General features: G+C 48.9%; 2 protein-coding genes across 10 annotated transcripts in view; one reads left to right on the plus strand and one right to left on the minus strand.

Moving 5' to 3' along the window:
* The window catches only part of Sply (Sphingosine-1-phosphate lyase), a 707,429-nt gene that overhangs the window by 619,183 nt on the left and 68,477 nt on the right, over positions 1-19,769 (plus strand). Inside the window, exon 12 of one of the 8 annotated variants that reach the window (XM_075884540.1) lies at positions 9,025-9,793. The exons of the other annotated variants lie outside the window; for them this stretch is intronic. Within the exon in view, the coding sequence (XP_075740655.1) occupies positions 9,025-9,179 (155 nt within the window). The 3' untranslated portion in view covers positions 9,180-9,793. Of the gene's footprint in view, positions 1-9,024; positions 9,794-19,769 lie in introns of those variants that run through there. 8 annotated transcript variants of the gene reach the window in all.
* Positions 1-19,769, minus strand: part of LOC119162974 (THAP domain-containing protein 2-like) — a 187,677-nt gene that overhangs the window by 78,003 nt on the left and 89,905 nt on the right. The gene's annotated exons all lie outside the window — the stretch shown is intronic.

A 19,769-nucleotide genomic window follows, 5' to 3' on the forward strand; every position in this document is an offset into this window, starting at 1 on the left:
GGTAGAAGTACACACGGCGGAGCTTTTCTTCGTTGTCCCAGTGGTTGAGGGCGGCCACACGGTCGTATGTTTCTAGCCAGGTTTCGGGGTCTTCAAACGATGACCCATGAAACGTTGGTGGTTCCCTGGGTTGATGAATGACGATCGCGGGCTGGGACGCTCCGGTTGTCATTGTCGCTGCAGTAGAGGTCATGGCCTTGGCCTTCCGCGCCTTGTCTTGTAGAAGCCCATACTCCGGTGGGAGACCTTGCTGTCGGCGGCTTTTTCGCTGCTCTTGGTTGGCGTCGGTGTATTCTCCGCGACGTGGGCTGGGTTCACGGCTTGACGGGGGCATGCGGTACATGAACGAAGCAGCACCTCCACCAGATGTCGCGGGGTCGTGACGTGGCCGAAGACAGGAGACTTCGTGTTGGGATTTAACTGTTTATTTGGGCGAACCTGTGCCCGGTAAACAAAAAGTCCAATTACAGCAGCAGTCTCGCACAGATAGCAGTCTCAGACTGATAGCGGCGAACGGAGCGTCAGCCTTCGATCAACAACTGACAAGCGGCGAAGCGCGTCGGCATTTATACTCTTGCCGTCAAACGTTCTAGCGTTATCGCTGGCGGTGGCGTAGGTTCCAGAACAATCTGTACCGTTTGCACAGTGGGCGTGATCTTATCGAAATGATCTACTACAGTCCGGAACCTTCTCGAAAACTGCAGGCGCGGTTTGCGCTGAGAATCGTGTGGTGTTTTGGGACGATAACAAAAACTTGGGAAATGGAACGTCGCATTGCCCCCCTCTGAAAAAAGGCATCGTCCCGATGCTTTAACTAAAGATGAATGTACAATAATAATGCAAGAAAGTACAATGAATAAATTATGATAGAATAATAATACAAAAAAGCACTGTTTCAGTTTGTTAACGCGCATGAAACGGCTTGAGGCGCGCGACATGTGCGACTTCAGGTCGCGATCGGCGTCGTTGAGAGTTCGTGATGCCGTCGGGGACAACCTCGTAATCAAGTGGGCCGAGACGTCGAACCACCTTGTACGGTCCGAAGTACCGTCGCGAAAGCTTTTCACTTAGTCCATGTCGGCGTATCGGCGCCACACCCAAACATGTTCACCGGGCTGGTATTCCACGAAGCGTCGTCGAAGGTTGTAACGGTGGCTGTCGGTCGTCTGTTGATTTTTGATACGGAGACGCCCAAGTTGTCGGGCTTCTTCGGCGCGTTGAAGGTACTCGCTCACATCGAGGCTTTCTTCGTCGGTGACGTTGGGTAACATGGCATCGAGCGTCGTTGCCGGGCTCCTTCCGTAGACCAATTTGTATGGAGATATCTGCGTCGTCTCCTGCACCGCCGTGTTGTATGCAAAGGTCACATACGGAAGAATGGCGTCCCACGTCTTGTGTTCGACATCGACGTACATTGACAGCATGTCGGCGATCGTCTTGTTAAGCCACTCGGTGAGGCCGTTGGTCTGTGGGTGGTACGCTGTCGTCCGGCGGTGGTTTGTTTGGCTGTATGCCAAGATCGCTTGAGTCAAGTTGGCAGTGAATGCCGTTCCTCTGTCGGTGATAAGGACCTCCGGGGCGCCGGGACATAGGACGATATTTTCGACGAAGAACTTAGCTACCTCGGATGCACTGCCTTTTGGCAGGGCTTTTGTCTCGGCGTAGCGGGTGAGGTAGTCGGTAGCTACCACGATCCACTTGTTTCCGAAAGCCGACGTCGGGAACGGCCCCAGTAGGTCCATACCAATCTGCTGGAAAGGTCGGCAAGGTGGATCAATTGGCTGCAGAAGTCCCGCTGGCCTTGTCGGCGGTGTCTTGCGTCGCTGACAGTCCCGGCATGTCCTCACATAACGAGTGACATCGGTGCTAAGACGTGGCCAATAGTACCTTTCTTGTATCCTCGCAAGCGTGCGAGAAACACCGAGGTGCCCTGCCGTCGGATCGTCATGCAGGGCCTGCAGGAGTTCTGGTCGCAGAGCTGAAGGCACCACAAGGAGGTATTTGGCTCGAAGCAGTGAAAAGTTTTTCTTTTGTAGAAGACCCTTTCGTAGAAAGAACGACGCAAGTGCGCGCTTGAATACCTTCGGGACTTCGGCGGTCCTGCCTTCGAGGTATTCTATTAGGGCCTTAATTTCCGGGTCGGCCCGCTGTCGTTCAGCGAAGTCGTCGGTAGTTATCGTTCCCAAGAAGTAGTCGTCGTCGTCCTCAGGGTCGTCTGGTAGCGGTTGGTCGACAGGCGCACGAGAGAGACAGTCAGCGTCGGAGTGTTTTTTGCCGGACTTGTAAATGACAGTAATGTCATATTCTTGATGTCTCAGGCTCCATCGTGCGAGGCGACCTGAAGGGTCCTTCAAGGTGGCTAGCCAACACAAGGCGTGGTGGTCGCTCACAACTTTGAAGGGCCTGCCGTAGAGGTAGGGGCGAAATTTCGACGTAGCCCAGATGATGGCGAGGCACTCCTTTTCTGTTGTGGAATAATTTGCTTCTGCTTTGGATAGTGATCGGCTGGCGTAACCAATAACCCTTTGAAGTCCGTCAGCCCTCTGCACAAGAACGGCGCCAAGACCTACGCTGCTTGCGTCAGTATGTATTTCTGTCTCGGCGAATTCGTCGAAATGGGCAAGTAACGGAGGCGTCTGGAGGCGATGTTTAAGCTCCTGGAAAGCGTGTTCTTGTGGCGTTTCCCACTTGAACTCCACGTCGGCCTTGGTAAGGTTTGTGAGATGATCGGCGATGCGGGCGAAGTTTTTCACGAACCGCCTATAATAGGCGCACAGGCCCAGAAATTGGCGCACGGCTTTCTTGTCAGTGGGCGGCGGGAAGTCGGTGATGGCGGCTGTTTTCCGTGGATCGGGACGAACTCCAGACTTGCTGATAACGTGCCCCAGAAACAAGAGCTCCTCATACGCAAATCTGCACTTTTTTGGCTTCAGTGTGAGTCCGGAAGTCTTGATGGCTTGAAGTACAGCTTCAAGGCGCCGAAGATGCTCGTCGAAACTCGAGGAAAACACGACGACGTCGTCCAAGTACACAAGGCAAGTCTGCCACTTCAATCCTGTCAGTACTGTATCCATAACGCGTTGAAAAGTTGCAGGCGCTAAGCAAAGGCCGAAGGGCATCACCTTAAACTCGAAGAGGCCGTCCGGTGTTATAAACGCCGTCTTCTCTCGGTCTCTTTCGTCAACTTCGATTTGCCAATAGCCAGTCTTGAGGTCCATTGACGAAAAGTACTTGGCGTTATGGAGCCGATCAAGTGCGTCGTCTATTCGTCGGAGAGGATACACGTCCTTTCTTGTGATTTTGTTCAGGCGGCGATAATCGACGCAGAAACGTAGGGTCCCATCCTTTTTCTTCACTAACACCACGGGGGATGCCCATGGACTCTTGGACGTCTGGATAATGTCATCCCGCAGCATTTCATCAACTTGTCTCTTCATGGCCTCACGTTGTCGCGTCGAAACCCTGTACGGATTCCGACGGAGTGGTCTGGCATTTTCTTCGGTTATGATGCGATGTTTCGTGATTGGCGTCTGCCGAATTTTCGATGACGACGAAAAACAATCTTCGTACTGTAGGAGCAAGGCCTTGAGCTGTTCTTGCTTATCGTTCGGAAGTCTGGGATTGACGTCGAAAGCTATGGGAGGGGCTTGGTTCCTCTGAGCAGGTTCCGCAGAATCGGCGAGGGCGAAAGCACTGGTGGCTTCGATAATTTCTTCGATGTATGCGACCGTTGTTCCTTTGTTCACATGTTTGTACTCATTGCTGAAATTCGTGAGCATAACCGTTGCTTTGCCTCCCCGCAGCTCTACAATTCCTCTTGCGACGCAAATATTTCGGGTGACCAACAGATGCTGACTGCCTTCAACGACGCCTTCGAAGTCGGGTGATTTAGGAGCGCCGACTGAAATAATGACGCTTGAGCGAGGCGGAATGGTGACTTGTTCTTCCAGCACATTCAAGGCATGGTGTCCTGACGGCGTGCGCGGCGGTAGTGGTTCTTCTGTGGATAACGTTATCGACTTCGTTTTTAGGTTGATGACAGCACCATGGAGGCAAAAGAAGTCCATGCCAAGGATAACATCTCTCGAGCAACGCTGTAGGACTACGAAGTCTGTAGGATAAATACGGCCGTTAATGGTGACTCTCGCTGTGCAGATTCCTGCAGGCGTTACGAGATGACCTCCGGCTGTGCGGATTTCAGGGCCTTTCCAAGCTGTCCTAACTTTCTTTAACTTCGCGGCGAACGACCCACTGATGACAGAATAGTCGGCTCCAGTATCGACGAGAGCGGTCACACTGTGGCCGTCGGTAAGAACGTCGAGGTCGCTAGTTTGCCGTCTCGCATTACAGTTAGGGCGTGGCGTCGGGTCACGGCTGCGTCGGCTTCTTCCGCTGCTTCCATGTTGCGTCGCCATGCCGTGCGGGTGTGCATAGTTTCACTGCGCGCGCATAGTGTGGCCTCCGACACCATTCAGTTTTGCTTTATTTTATTGTTATCAATTATATGGACAGTCTCAGCTGTTTTTTGCCACCGCGGTCGTTCACCGTATATGTATAGGTGTCTATATATATGAAAAAAAAAAAAAAAGCTGCCACGCTTGGCTCTCAGCTTGTCACGATGCACCGACGCGCGCTTATCTTCCACGCATACTTTGCCCTGCCAAAGAAAGGGGAGGGGGGTGTATACTTAGCACTACGATCATATGGACGACGCTGAAAGCAGCATGGTCGGTGCAAGAAGGACGGCGGTGGTTATTGGGGCTCAGCTTATAAAGGCACCGGCGAACGCACTTGAACAGACTGCGCATCACTGACGTGCATTTGCGCCGATACAATCAGCACACGTGCCCGATACACCCTCTCTCGTGGAACAAAACAAAAGAAACACTTGGATAGCTAGAATCATTCGCCACAGCTTATGGCACTTGATTAAAGTGTTCGTCATAATGCAGTCTCTGTGGGAACCGGGTGGTACCCGTCAACCTTCTGGGAGCTGGCAGCAATGGGATTCCCGGCGAAGAACCATCGTTGCTTGCTAGTAGTGTTGTTCTCTCGGGTGTTTCTGGAGATGTCGCTTCACCTGCTTGAGCAATTGGTTCCGAGGCTGTGGTAGGATCCAGTGAATGGGAGTCTATATTTGTGGGACTCTCGTCGTAGTCATCACTGTTACTGCTACACCGTTCCTTTGTCCTGAGGAGATGTCGGCTATTTCGCCGCACAACGCGATGATCTTGAGTTTTTACCAGGTAGGACCGTGGAGTAGTTTCTGCGACCACCTTCCTCCTTTGCAACCATGCAACCAGCCAGCAGCATCCTGAAGCCGGACAGTTGGGCCCTTCTGTAGTACTCACAAAGGCTTGCCAGCTTTGTCTTGGCGGTGCTTCATCACATTTGTCCAGGAAACCTTGCGAAAGTTGGGAAAGTTAGAACGAAGTCTCCTTCGTTGCAGAAGTTCACCCGGAGAAAGCCTATTTTTAGGGGTGCTGATAGATAAGCTAGGAGACCCAGCCAGAAATCTTCCTTCGGCTCTACAATTTATTTCAGGATTTGCTTTACGATTTGCACACGCTTATTCGCCGAGCCGTTCGACTGCACATTGTATCGAGTGTGTTATCTGAAGCGAGCCCGCGCTATGCGCAGACGGGGCTTCGCGCAGGCCGTCACCCTTGCCCCTCACATGTATATAAGCACACTCGATTAAAGGCAGTGTTCATTCTCCAGCAACCCGAGGCTGGCGTCTTGCTTTATCGCATCGCGCGATACATGGTGTCAGAAGTGACGAGTCACCAGTTTTGATAGGCGTCCCAGGGCCCCTGGAAAAGAACAGCGATGCAATTTGTGAAGCCACCGGACCCGCTACGTTTTACAGGGAACATCAGTAGGAACTGGAAGTTGTTCATACAGAAGTTCAACCAGTTCCTGGCCTTGTCCGAAACCACCGACAAGAAGCCTCGCCCGGAGACTGCGAAAGGTGCCCTTCTTCTGAGTATCGCAGGCGAAGAAGCCATCGAGGTCTACAACACCTTCACTTTTGCGGAGGGCGAAAGCAGCCTTGACTACGCTACGGTGGTCGAAAAATTCGAGGAGTACTGCGACACCCAACAAAACGAAGTCTATGAGCGGTACATCTTCAAGAAGAGGGTCCAGGAGCCGGGTGAGCCTTTCGAACATTTTTTTAGAGATTTGAAGACTCAAGCCCGAGTGTATAACTTTGGTGCATTGACTGATATAACGGTCCGAGACCAAATCGTCTTCGGAACTAGGGATACTGAAGTAAGAGAGAAGCTGCTAGCAGACAACAAGCTTACCTTAGAAAATGCCAAGAAAACTTGCAAGGCGGCAGAAATATCCGCAGCACACCAAGAAGTTTGGGGTCAAGACACAAAGCAGGTTGACCCAGTGTACAAACAATGCCACGTGGCACGTACTGACAGGCGCAGAGATTACAAGTGTCGGAAATGTGGGCAAACACACGAACCACGTAATTGCCCTGCGTTTGGAAAGGCATGCAGAAAGTGCAAAAGAAAGAACCACTTCGCAGTTTGCTGTAGGGCGAGTGCTAATGTCGACGAACTCGAAGAGTCTGAAGACGACTTTGACGTCCGCGAGATTTCAGTTAACAAAATCAACAGGGGACGTGACTGGACTGTAGAAGCACGCGTGAACAATGCGTCAGTGCAACTCAAAGTGGACACGAGATCTGAAGCTAACTTGCTGCCCTTCGGACCTTACAAGAAAATGCACCCGAAGCCACTGCTTCAACCGAGCAGTACGGTCTTGCATTTGTACGGTGGGGGTCTGATTAAACACTTGGGTGTTATCAGGGTAGAAGTGGAAATTGACAGTCGCAAAACCATAATGGACTTCTTCATCGTGCGCAATGGACATCAAGCGATACTTAGCCTGCAAGCATGTGAACAAGCAGAACTCCTGTCTCGATGAGTTGACAAAGTATCTGAAAATAGCTCAGAGAAAGTGGTTAGAGACTTTCCACACTCGTTTACTGGCACAGGCTGCGTCCAGTGACTCTACCGGATGGTGCTCGGTGAGGGAGCAAAACCATTCGTCCAAACAACTCGCCGGGTGCCCCTGGCTCTACAGGAACCACTCAAGGAAGAACTACAGCGCATGGAGCGAGCCGGAATAGTCGTCAAAGTCAAAGAACCTACAGATTGGGTGAGCCCACTTGTTCTTGTACGAAAGAAAGACTGCAAGCTCCGTGTTTGCATTGACCCTCGAAAGATTAACCAAAATTTAAAGCGGGAGCACTACGAAATGCCTTGACGCGAAGATATCCAAGCAGAACTCGCACACGCCGTAGTTTTTTCACAATTAGATGCGAACTCTGGGTTTCATCAAATCCCGTTAGATGACAAAACTTCGAGGATTTGCACATTCTCAACACAGTTTGGACGTTATCGGTTTTTGAGGTTGCTATTTGGCATTTCGTCGGCGCCAGAAGTCTTTCAGCAGACGCTCAATGAAATTTTTGAAGCAGTCCCTGGTGTAAAAGTGTATGTTGACGACATACTAATCTGGGGTACACCAAGGAGAGAGCACAACGAGCGCCTGCGACTTGCATTACAGGCTGCAGAACGGGCGGGCTTGACGTTCAATCGAGCAAAGTGCACAGTCGGTGTTGAACAGATCGAATTCCTGGGCGACGTTATCGGTGCTGAAGGCATCAGGCCCAGCCCTTCCCTAATAAAGGGTATGATAGAAATGCCGCCACCAGCCGATAAGGTCGCAGTCCTACGAATGCTGGGTGTTGTAAACTATTTTGCCAAGTTCGTATCGTCGCTCACTAAGAAAATAACGCTGCTCAGAAGCTTGCTCAAGAACGACGCGGTTTTTTAATGGTCAGAAAACCACGCGCACGAATAGAAACAACTATGCGATACCTTGAGCAAGCACCCACTGCTAGCAATATTCGATCCCAAAAAAGAAACTAAAGTGGCCTGTGACGCGTCGCAAAATGAAATGGGCGCCGCGCTTCTGCAACGTCATGGCAGCCATTGGAAATCCATGGCATATGCGTCAAAGGTATTATCAGATACGGTGCAGTGGTTTTTCCTACGGTTATTGCGTTACGACATCGAACTATGCTTCGTTCCAGGGAAGCAGCTGGTTCTCGCCGACATGTTATCAAGGACCTCAATCAAAGACGACGGGGCTGACATCACAGGTGATGACACAGACGTGCACGCTGTACGTTTAGTGTCGTCACTTGATAGTGACTATACGTGGAACAGGCTTGTTCGTAACAGCATTGTTCTAACAGCTCTGTTCGTAACAGCATTGTTGCCGGCCTGCCTATCAAAGGACAGCTCAAGCCATTTGCTGGCGAGCTATCTGAAGTCAAAGTTGTTCTTCTTAAAGGCTGCAAGATTATAATACCACCAAACATGCGGAAGGAAATCTTGGAAAAGATCCACCAAGGACACGTTGGCTTTAATAAGAGCAAATTAAGAGCGTGGAGTTCAGTATTTTGGTCCGGAATGAATTCTGATATTGACAAACTTGTTCAGACCTGCGCAGTTTGCAAAAAGTATGCGTAATGCCAGCCACGAGAGCCACTTCAAATGCGTCCTGTGCCAGACCAAGCCTGGTATAGGGTTGGTATAGACCTCTTTCACTACGAAGAAGACTCGTACCTCTGCGTCTACGACGCCTATTCAAACTTTCCCGAAATAGATATGCTCACAGAAACGTTGGCGAGAGCGGTCATCGAATCAATCAGAGCTATCTTTGCCCGATATGGTATCCCCATGGAGGTCTATACAGACAATGGCCCACAATTTGCAAGCAAAGAATTTGCTGCATTTTCACGAGCGTACGAGTTCCGACATGTTACCTCCAGTCCAGGGTTCCCTGGACTTCAGGGTTCCCTGGACTTCAGTTTTGCTTCAGGGTTCCCGCAGTCCAACGGGCTAGCGGAAAAAGGGGTACAAATAGTGAAAAGGATCTTAAAAAAAAAACCATGGAAGCTAAACAGGATGTTTGGTTGGGGCTTCTCTCGTACAGGGCTGCACCGCTGGAAGCCGACGGCCGATCGCCTGCAGAGCTGCTCTAGGGTCGGATTCTGCTCTCGACGTTGCCGTGCATCCCAAGGAAGCCCGAAACCCCGGTCTTCAAGCGCCGCCAAATGGAGACCAACAAGCGCCCACTGGCTCCTCTAAGGAAAGGGGATGTCGTACGAGTGAAGAACGGGACGTGGACTGCAAAAGCAAAGGTCGTAGAGCCGTTGCCTCAACCCCGGTCCTACAACGTCCTCACAGAGGGAGGTAGGCTACTGCGACGTAACCGGCAACACATTTTACCCACTCAAGAAGCGTTTCATAAAGATCCTCCAGGGCTGGTCGAATGCGACGACGAAAGTGCTTCAACACAAGCGACACCAGTGCCAATGCCCACATCGCCTACTGTGCCCAGAGCTCCAACCTCGGCGTAACCTGTTCCGGCTCTGCGGAGGTCACTACGGCAGCATAGATCCCCTCGCCGTCTGACTTACAACAAAAACTTTGTGCAAGTGCCATGAAGCAGATGTGCAACCTGTGTTAACGATGGGACTGTCGTACAAATGAAACAGTGACAGAATCTATGCAAACTGCACTTTCTTGTGTTCCTTTCCAGTTCCTTTCCAGTTCCTCTCAAACAGAGGGGGGATATATCGAGTGTGTTATCTGAAGCGAGCCCGCGCTATGCGCAGACGGTGCTCTGCGTAGGCTCTCACCCTTGCCCCTCACACGTATGTAAGCACACTCAATTAAAGGCAGTGTTCGTTCTCCAGCAAGCCGAGGCTGGTGTTTTGCTTTATCGCATCGCGCGATACAACGGGGGCTCGAGGTTACATGCTCAAAGGGCAAAGCTAGTAACTTTGCTAAGGCACGTTGCCGGGCTAGTTGGTTGAGATCCATCATTTTCACTGGTATAGCGCACCACGACAAGGACACACACAAAGGAGAGATGCACAGCGCTGTGTGTGTGTGCATCTCTCCTTTGTGTGTGTCCTTGTCGTGGTGGGCTATACCAGTGAAAATGATGAAAGCTAGTCAATTCGTGGCTAGAAAACTGGGGTTCGTTATCCGTACAAACTTTTACTGGTACCCCGTACCGGGTGAACATAGCGCTAAGAGCGGTGATCCTGGTTGCTGCAGTTGTGCCTTCGAGTTTTTCGACCTCTGGAAAATTTGAAAACGCGTCGTAGGCAACGACGTACGATGTTCCAGCATAAAAAAATATATCAACTCCAACCCTGTACCAGGCACATTTGGGTACTTATCGCATTAGTAGCGGTTCTTGTAGCTGCTGGTATGCGTATTTTCTGCACGTTGGACAGCTGTCTACCAGCGCTGTAATGTCCCTATTCAATCCGGGCCAAAATATAAGTACTTAAGCCCTCTCTTTACACTTCTGCAGCCCAAGGTGACCAGCATGAATTCTCTTCAGCAAGCACTGACGCATACTCCGTGGTATTACAGCTTTACGATCCTTAAAGATCACTCCATTAACGACAGACAGTTCTTTCGAAAATGGCTAGAGTTTACCTGTTACCGGTTGCCCACTTGCCAAACTTATCATTACAGACTGGAGGTAGCTATCTTGAGATGTTTCCAACTGTAGCAGCCGCTGCGTTTCTGGTGTCACCATGTAGCCCAAAGACTCCACCGCATGACCCTCGACGTCATTGTTGGAGTAAACTTTGTCGTGTCCAGGATCCGCTGGTGCTCGTGACAACATGTCGGTGAGAACAAGCTGCTTTCTGGGAATGTACTGCAACACAATCATATTTTAGCAATCTGAAAAAGAACCTTTGCACCCACGGCGGCATGTCTGCGATTTCTTTTCGTGCGATCGCTACCAGCGGCTTGTGGTCAGTTTCGATCCGCACCGTCCGTCTGTACACGAATTTGTGAAACTTCTCACAGCCAAAACATATCGCCAGGGCTTCCTTTTCGATTTGCGCATAGTTTTTTTCCACAACTGTTAAGACCCGAGATGCATACGCTACAGGCTGCGATTCATCATTGCAGCTTTGCAATAACGCTGTGCCGACACCGTCTTTCGATGCGTTGCAGCTTATCTTGGTATCTCGCTGGGGATCAAAGATGGCAAGCAAAGGAGCAGTGGTCAAAAACTTGCGTCAATAGTTTCCACTCTCGTACATGGTTTCGCTTTTCATTGGAACTCTGACCGAGACCTGATAAGCTCGCGTAAAATCGTCGTTCACTCGGACAACCGCGGCACGAATTTTTCCGAAGTAGTTAAGCACCCCCAGCTTGCTCTGGACGTCGTTTTTAGACATTGGCGTCGGCATTTCCGTCAAGGTTTTGATTAGTTTCGGGTTAGGTGATATGCCTGTTCAGCTGATGAGATTACCGAGAAACTTCACTTCTTTCACCCCTATCCTGCATTTTTTGCGCGTTGAAAGTCAAGCCTGCTTTCTCCGCAGCTTTCAGCACTGCTATTAACCGCTCATCGTGTTCTTGCTCGCTAGAACCCCATACTAAGATGTCGTCAATGTACGCCATTACACCCGGTGGGCTGTTAAACACTTGACCCAAGCTTTGCTGAAATACTTCTGGTGCGGAAAAAATGCCGAAATGCAAACGGAGGAAGCGGTACCTCCCGAACGGTGACGAGAACGTGCAGATCTTGGAATTTCGTATGTCAAGAGGTATCTGGTGATAGCCCGAGTTCGCATCAAGACAGCTGAAGTATGTGGCATTGGTTAGACGTGCTTCCAAATCTTCCAGTCTAGGAAGCAAGAAGTGCTGCCGCCTTATGTACTTATTGACAGCTCTGGGGTCCATGCACACCCTTAGCGAACCGTCTTTCTTCCTTCCCAGAACTAAAGGGTTGACCCAGTTGGTTGTTCATTCACTTTAACAAAACAATGATGCCAGCACGTACCATTCTTTCAAGTTCCTTTTTTAGGGGTTCTCGCAGCACCACCGAAACCCGACGAGGTGGTTGCACGACTGGTACTGCTCTATGTTTCAGGACCATCCTGTATGCCTGTTGCAAACAACCAAGTCCTTCAAATGTCTAAATCTTTTGAGAAGTTTATCCCTTTAAGTCTTATCAACGGGGCAAACACTTCGCTCGACTAGTCCCAGGGCTTCACTTGCTTGGAGTCTGAGTAAAACCTGCCGACCATTTTTCACTACAAATGGGACGATAGCTGTAGCATTCCCAAGTTTTACCTCGTGCGTACACGTTCCAAAACAAGATATGGCACCGCCGTTATGTGCCCGCAGGACAGAGTTAGTCGGTTTCAACTCGCTTCTCCGTGCAGTTTTCGGTAAATTGACATAAGAAACAAGCTTGCTTGTGATCCGGTGTCAACTTTGAATTTTATCTCGCAGTTGCTAACTTCAGCCTTAATCATCCAATCCCTCTCACGTCTTGCTGTTGCGATCTCGAGGATATCAAAGTCCTCATTTTGTCGTTTGCCAACTTCACTTACTACAGCTGACGAACAGCAACTTGCGAAGTGGTTAGGCTTATGACACAATTGACATTTCCTTCCAAATGGTGGGCATTGTTTAGGTTTGTGCCAGCGGTTGTACTGGCAACAGAAATGTTGTTCTTTCGCCTGTTTTTCTTCCTTTGTGGTTGACGGGCGCCTAGAGATCGCATCCACACTGTCTTCGCTTTTACGCCACACTTCGTTTCGCTGTGCTATCATTTCTGCTACCCTGCATATTTCCTCCGCTTTTTGCAACGTCAACTGGTTGTCCTGCAGCATTGTTTCGCGTAGTCTAGGATTGGGCATGTCAAATACAATTCGGTCCCTTATCATTGAGTCCTGCAATATGCCAAAGTTACACTAGGCTGCTTGCTTTTTCAAGTCACGAACAAGTCTTTCAAATGGTTCCCCTTCCGCCTGCTTTCTTGAAGGGAATAGATATCTCTCATGCACTTAATTGCTAACTTCGGCGCAGTAGGCATCAAACTTGCTCACTACGGTGCTGTAGTCATTCTTGTCCTCGTTCGGCCCAAACTGCAAGTTGTTGAAGACGTCCATCGCATCGTCATCGACAGCGCTCAGAAGTAGCGCTGCCTTCGATGCTTACGTTTTCGGCTGCTCCGCTATTGCCGTGTCTTGCAAAAATAATTCAAACTTCTGCTTCAACCGCTTCCAGTTTTCCGTGATGTTACTGGGCAGCCGCAATGGCTCCGGAGTTTTCAGAAGATCCATAAAGTGGCAGACGCGGGGACGGTTTCCTCTGGTGTCAAAGGGCCGCTTCTGACACCATGTATGGCTAGCGCCACGAGCATATGGATGATGCTGACAGCAGCAAGGTTGGTGCAAGAAGGACGACGGTGTTTATTGGGGGCTCAGCTTGTAAAGGCACCGGCGAACGCGCTTGAACAGACTGCGCATCACTGACAGGCATTCGCGCCGATACAATCCGCACACGTGCCTGATACAGGGGGGGGGGGGGGGGGGGTAGATTCTTGTGCGCACACGGTTATTCTTTGGGGGCCTTCGACTTTGACTTGAACGATTGCGTTAAGTGACCGGGCACACAAAGATTACTTCGCTCACTGGACAGGTGCCAATTGCTAAAAGAGTGTGCTTTTTTCAAACACAGGGAAGTAACAACTGAAGCACTTTATTTATTTATTTATTTATTTATTTATTTCAACGTACTGCAGCCCCGCAGGGCTATCGTAGAAGTGGACAAATACATACATATAACAGCATAACAAGTGCGCTCTACATCAATGGTTAGTAATATACAATAAAAATTCATTCAGTGATAAAGATTGAACGTAACCAGGCAAAGACTTCTACAATTCAATAGAATGAACAAAAAAACTATATTTAAATGCCGCCGTACGATGAACGAAAGTAGACATGTTTAACTCATGGTAATTTCGGGTGGTCGTTGGTCTAGGGTGTCCTACATATTTGCTGAGTTGAGGGAACTGTGGGTAATTAATTAAGGTATAAAAAACTTCAAACATTCAACGTGTCGACGGGAAAACAAGACTGGTAAGCTGTAAGATAGGAAGATGGGAACTTGGTGAAAAATACCTGTCAAAGCGACAATAAATGAAGCGTACAGCTGTCTTCTGAACAGATTCTATTTTGTTGATGTCCGATATCTTGTGTGGTTTCCACACAATAGATGCATATTCCACTATTGGACAAAGCAGTGTTTTATAAGTGAGGAGTCGTATACTGAGAGGTGCTGAACGTAGCCCCGCCACGGTGGTCTTGTGGCTAAGGTACTCGGCTGCTGACCCGCAGGTCGCGGGATCAAATCCTGGCTGTGGCGGCTGCATTTCCTATGGAGGCGGAAATGTTGTAGGCCCGTGTACTCGAATTTAGGTGCACGTTAAAGAACCCCAGGTGGTCAAAATTTCCGGAGCCCTCCACTACAGCGTCTCTCATAATCATATGGTGGTTTTGGGACGTTAAACCCCACAAATCCATCAATCAGGTGCTGAACGTAAAGTGCATTGTAGGTAGCCTAATTTTCTAAGCGCACGGTTGCACATGAAATTGATGTGTTGAGACCAAGATAAATCCTGAGTGAAAAGGAGACCTAGATATTTGTATTGTGAAACAATTCCAACCATTAAGCGAATATTAGGGCAACCATTAAGCTAATAGGTAAATGGAGAGGGGGAAGAATGTTTGGAAAATGACATGGATACCGTTTTTCGGAAGTTGATTTGCGTTTGCCAAGTGTCACACCATGATTGAAATAAAGCAAATAAATTGTTAAGGATGATTTGATTATGAGCAGTTTTAATCGTATGATACAAAACACAATCATCAGCATACATGTGGATTTTAATAGGAACATTTCTTGGCAGATCGTTAATGAAAATTAGAAATAAAAGAGGGCCTAATATTGAACCTTGAGAGATGCCAGACGTTACAGTGGAAGTGGAGGAATGAGAAGACTTGAATAGTACGTACTGAGACCTATTGGTTAGGAAAGAATTAATCCAGTTTACTAATGCCTCGTTTTTAAGAATAACAGTGAACTTTTTTAGCAGTTTGTAATGTGAAACAGTGTCGAAAGCTTTAGAAAAGTCTATGAATATTGCGTCAATTTGATCACCAGTATCAAGGACCTGGAGGATGTCATGAGCGAATTCACTGGTAGGCTGTCATAGCGGAGCCTCTAACACTAGTGAGTGCATTGGGCACGGTACACATGCTGATGAGGACACTGTGTCAAACTTTTGAGGAAGATTACAAACGTGGTTGATTGAGCTTAGTTGACTGCCTTGATACTGCTTTTCTTTTTTCAGGCTATGCATGTACTCGAATGCCTGACAAAGCTGTCAATTGTGATTAATTACTGTTAAATAAATAAATTTCAGTCCACAAGCTTTGTTTGTTTTGTCACCTCTCTGTTGATTGGTACAATATATATACACGAGACCTCAAAGGTGTTTTTCTTTTGATGTATTGAAATATCATGAAAACAAGTAAATATCATGAAAACAAGTAAAAGTAAGTAGTGTCACTGCTCACAGTACCAAACCGGCCACGCAATCGTTGTTCTGAAAAGATACTGAAAAAGTCCCGAAGTGTTGTTTTGAGGATGTGCTGAGTTTGTTATGTGTGTGGGCAAGGGGACGGGATTAGTGCCATTCAAGTACAATAAGAAGACATTCTGAGGGCGTCATATTGTCCACACGGAGGCATACTGAGGATGTCCTGATGTTGTCTTTGTGTTGTTTGGGCTGGTATATTTCGCGATTAGCCGATCAGTTCTGTCAATGCGACGGCGCGCTGAATGCAATGCAATGAATGCGATAGCAAGAAATTCTAATGTTATAAAAAGTAAGGCTTGCAGCCAACTCTTTTGGATCCGATATCACGGAACTCCTACAAAACATTGGTGTGAGCAAATACGGCCGCACCAGGGAGAAGTGCTCTTTCACACAGTCCCTTCTTGTTGTAACCGCACTGATACTCGTTGAGATAGCAAGCGCGCCAGAGATCGCGGCCGCCCTTGTAATCCAAGTTCATTATTGCCACTTGAGCAATCCCCCGTCCATTTTCCGCGTTGTTCCATGCTCGTTCAAGACAGGTGGTTTACTTTATGTTTGAGCGTTCGATGGCAGTTCTCACACGTAGGAGATGTTATCTTACGTACTTTCCAGGCGACGATAAAGATGGGACGACTCATTTGGTCCCTGCTTCAGGAGCACTTGTGCACTTTTACCCGCTCGTGAAAGTTAGGATGCGTCGGGGTATGTTATCAATTTTGACTTGTTAAAAAACATGGCGGCGATGGCGAAAACTCGCTGAAGGTGTCCATATTTGCTATTGCAATAATAAAGCAGTTCTTTACCGTAAATTAAGTGCTCGGGTTAGCTCTGCCTTCAGTCTTCCTTCTATTTGATTTGCATGTTTATTTTCCGAATTTTTGTACCGAACCTGCATGTAACGAAATCCTCTTTATATTGAATTTTTCAGAAATTTATCAATTTTGTTATACAGTCGAGCCCACATATAACCATCCCACTTAAAACGAACTTTTGCTTAAAACGAACAATGTCCGCGTGACCGTGAAAATATACATTGGTTCAATGGCACAAAATCGCACTTACAACGAACATATCCGAGCGTCGCTGATCGGTTACAGCGAACGGAGTCAGCGGTCTGCCGACTTCTCGGGAAACCAATTTTGACTACCGATCGGGCATCGGCGAGGTGTTCATACATTCTTATTGTTAAACGCAGACCATGCCTTCGCGCCCCCGCCCCTGTAGCTGCCGCTCTCCCCGACCGCTTTTTGTTATGCACCCCTCCATTCTTTGCCCCCCCCCCCCCCCTACTCAGAGCACCCCGCATCGCCAGACAAGGCCCCTGTTTTCACACTGCCATCGATATTTTGAAGACCGGTCGGCCATCTACCCTGTTTTTGATCGCTGGTACTGTCGTTGGCGTCGCCAGCCTGGAGTGACCAGACTGTCTATCCGACAGTCTGCATCTAGTGCACGCGTGTACGTTACCCCACCAACTCAGGTAATTTGCGGTTTCTTTCGTGTTTAGGACTTGTTCTTGCTCACTCCGCACTCAACTCAGCATGTCTTCTGCACGTGTGCGGACGCGCGAAAACGGCTGTTAAGTTGCGCAGAACGAATCGGGAAATATCGAAGTTCGTGAGGCCATGCAAATCTGCCGGCGCAACAAAACGATTTTTGACCATGGCCGCCAATTCTTCGAATACCGCTGCGTGCACCGATCCAGGCGGCCATGCTTTGACTTGTGCGCACACAGGCACTCTTTTCAAGTTTTTCTATGAGCAAGTTTCGCGGACCTTGGTTGTTTTGGTTTTCAAGGTCGCCCTCCCGTCGCATCCTCCCCTCTCTTCATCGCAACTCCTTGCCCTTCTCTCGCAAGTCTGCTCTCCTCTCTTGATCACAACCCCTTTGCCTGTCTCCTCCGCTCCACGACGCCCGCTACGCTGGCTCAAATTAGTTTCGTTTTCTGACTGGAAACGGGCCCCAGAGCTGTTCCACGCATTCTGGCATGTGTGTCGCATGTGCGTGTCTTGCTCGCTCTTGGTGTGCGTATGTGGTCATGATGGCCGATGGGAGGACTAGCACGCTTTTTACTGCCGCTGAACAAAACGTCGAAAGTGTGACCGCTTGGCTTGAGCGTAATCCGCGTGTTAGGTGCCGCGTTGCGGAGCGCTTGCTCATAGTTGTTGACCACCTGGCAGCCAACTTGCCGCTTCGGGCGTCCCGGTATTCAGCTGTGGAGATGGTGAATATTTCCTGGGCGGCGATGACGCCTACATGCGTGCGAAACTGTTTTCGCGAGGCCGACTTCGTCGACGTCGGGCCCAATGCAGAGCCTGAAGCTTCCGAACTGCGGCGGCAATTTATGGCAGCGCGTCGTCGACTCCAACCTGGGAGAGCGGGTGGGACATCAGTTGTGATGTTTTAATTACAACCGATGATGATGCCGACACTGCGGAACCGTGTACGGATTGAAGCATTGTGAATGAAGTACGTGGCGAGAGCGATTTGGAGGAATAGGATCGCGAGAACGACGAAACTTTGGAGCCAGTGGCTCATGCAGCTTATGCCACGGGCCTCGGCGAACGAGCACCCTGCCGTATTAAATGAACTCAAGACCGCCCTTATCGTTTCTGCTCTTCGAAACGCGTGCATCACGGACTTTTTGGGGCAAAAAAAAGTTGGTGTTTTTACTCTCAACTTTTTTTAAAAGCTGTGTTTCATTTACTATGAACTTCTGGATACAGCGAATGGATGCCGTGTCATGCTCAGGTTCGTTATGAGCGGGCTCCACTGTATCCAGGCTTAACTGTATCCCCCTGCCTTACACTCTTCTTGATTGGTACAGTGGAACTTCGATTATACGTCCCCGGGTTCGGCAACCCGCATTTTACGATGAATGGGTTAGGTCCCAGCAAAATCCCCATAGGAATAATGTAATAAAAACCTTGGTTATACAACGCAGTTTTACGCCGGCCCCGCATTGTTTGAGGACACTCAGATTTTGTCCAAAAGAAAAAAGAATGCCTTTACTCGAATCAAGAGTGGACCAAATATTCGAAATATAAACTTGCGTTCCCCTAGGTTGACAATTAGAAAAGTAGAGAGCGAGACAGATGTCTTTTTAGATCGAAAAATTTATTCTCCTGGAAGTTCATGTGCTTCTACACACACCGCAATCGCATGTGTACGTATCTATGGTCGTTACCTAGTCTAGCTCCATCTAGACAAAGTAGGTCCAGATGGCCGAAAGGCTGAGATTTTCACGTTTTCAGTCCATGGAAACATTTTCTGGTCGATATACAGCTGATACCATGCCTTTGTCGCACTCGCAGTCACAGGCTTGTGGACGCATAGGGGCACAGCGCAGCTATTTTCACTGTGAAAGATTACTTTCACTAGATGTCGACATTCATACTAACAGCGGGACATAACTAACAGTGTGACATCGCTAGTTGCACTTCACAAGGCCACAAATTACAATGTGCATAGCTCAGTCGCACACAAAGGCATTGTACGCACCCCGGAGGAAGGAAAGGTAAGGAGAGGGCATGCCCAGCCGGTGCAGGGCGTAAAAAATGTGGCGGAAATTACGTCACACGCGGCCATATTTACTGGGCACAATGGTGGCGTTTTGTTATTGTTGATGTAGTGTGGTGCGGCACCGCTCAGGCGGTCCAGCGGCGGTGTGCGCGTTTTCACGGGCCTCGCACCTAAATGTGGCGTGCTACAGGTGTTCGACAGCATCCATTTTTTGTGCCGCATTGTTAGCTACGCGATTTTCCTCCGGTGGTGGTTCTAACCAGGTGTCTGAACTAGAAACCACGGAACGAGCGCGCGTATACGTACTCCGAATTTGCAGCGTTCGTCAAAATTATGCTGAAAAGCCACCATAGAAGATAACGACTGTGCTCAAGAATTCGTTCAATGAATGCCTTGCAGGTTAGTGACAGTTATGCGGCGTTGCTTCTTATGACAACAGACGATGCATTTGCGGTCTACAGGCCCTTATTAAGACTGTAATCTAATCTTGCTTTTCATGTTCCTGTACAGTTACCACGTGCTTCTGCGCGCTAAAGTTCCTGTTCTACTTCGCTTAATATGCTCCCTCTTCGTAATATTGTCTCGCTCTCCGCAATATTGTCTGTACTGTAGTAAAGCTTGTTAAAATGTCTATACGCACCTGCACAAGGTAACTAGGTGCACCTCACTAGATGCGCGTGCTTGTGCATTCAGAAGCTGACAAAGTCGTTCGAACAATG

The sequence above is a fragment of the Rhipicephalus microplus genome, unplaced genomic scaffold (assembly GCF_043290135.1).
Source record: "Rhipicephalus microplus isolate Deutch F79 unplaced genomic scaffold, USDA_Rmic scaffold_34, whole genome shotgun sequence".
In the NCBI taxonomy this organism is placed as follows: Eukaryota; Metazoa; Arthropoda; class Arachnida; order Ixodida; family Ixodidae; genus Rhipicephalus; species Rhipicephalus microplus.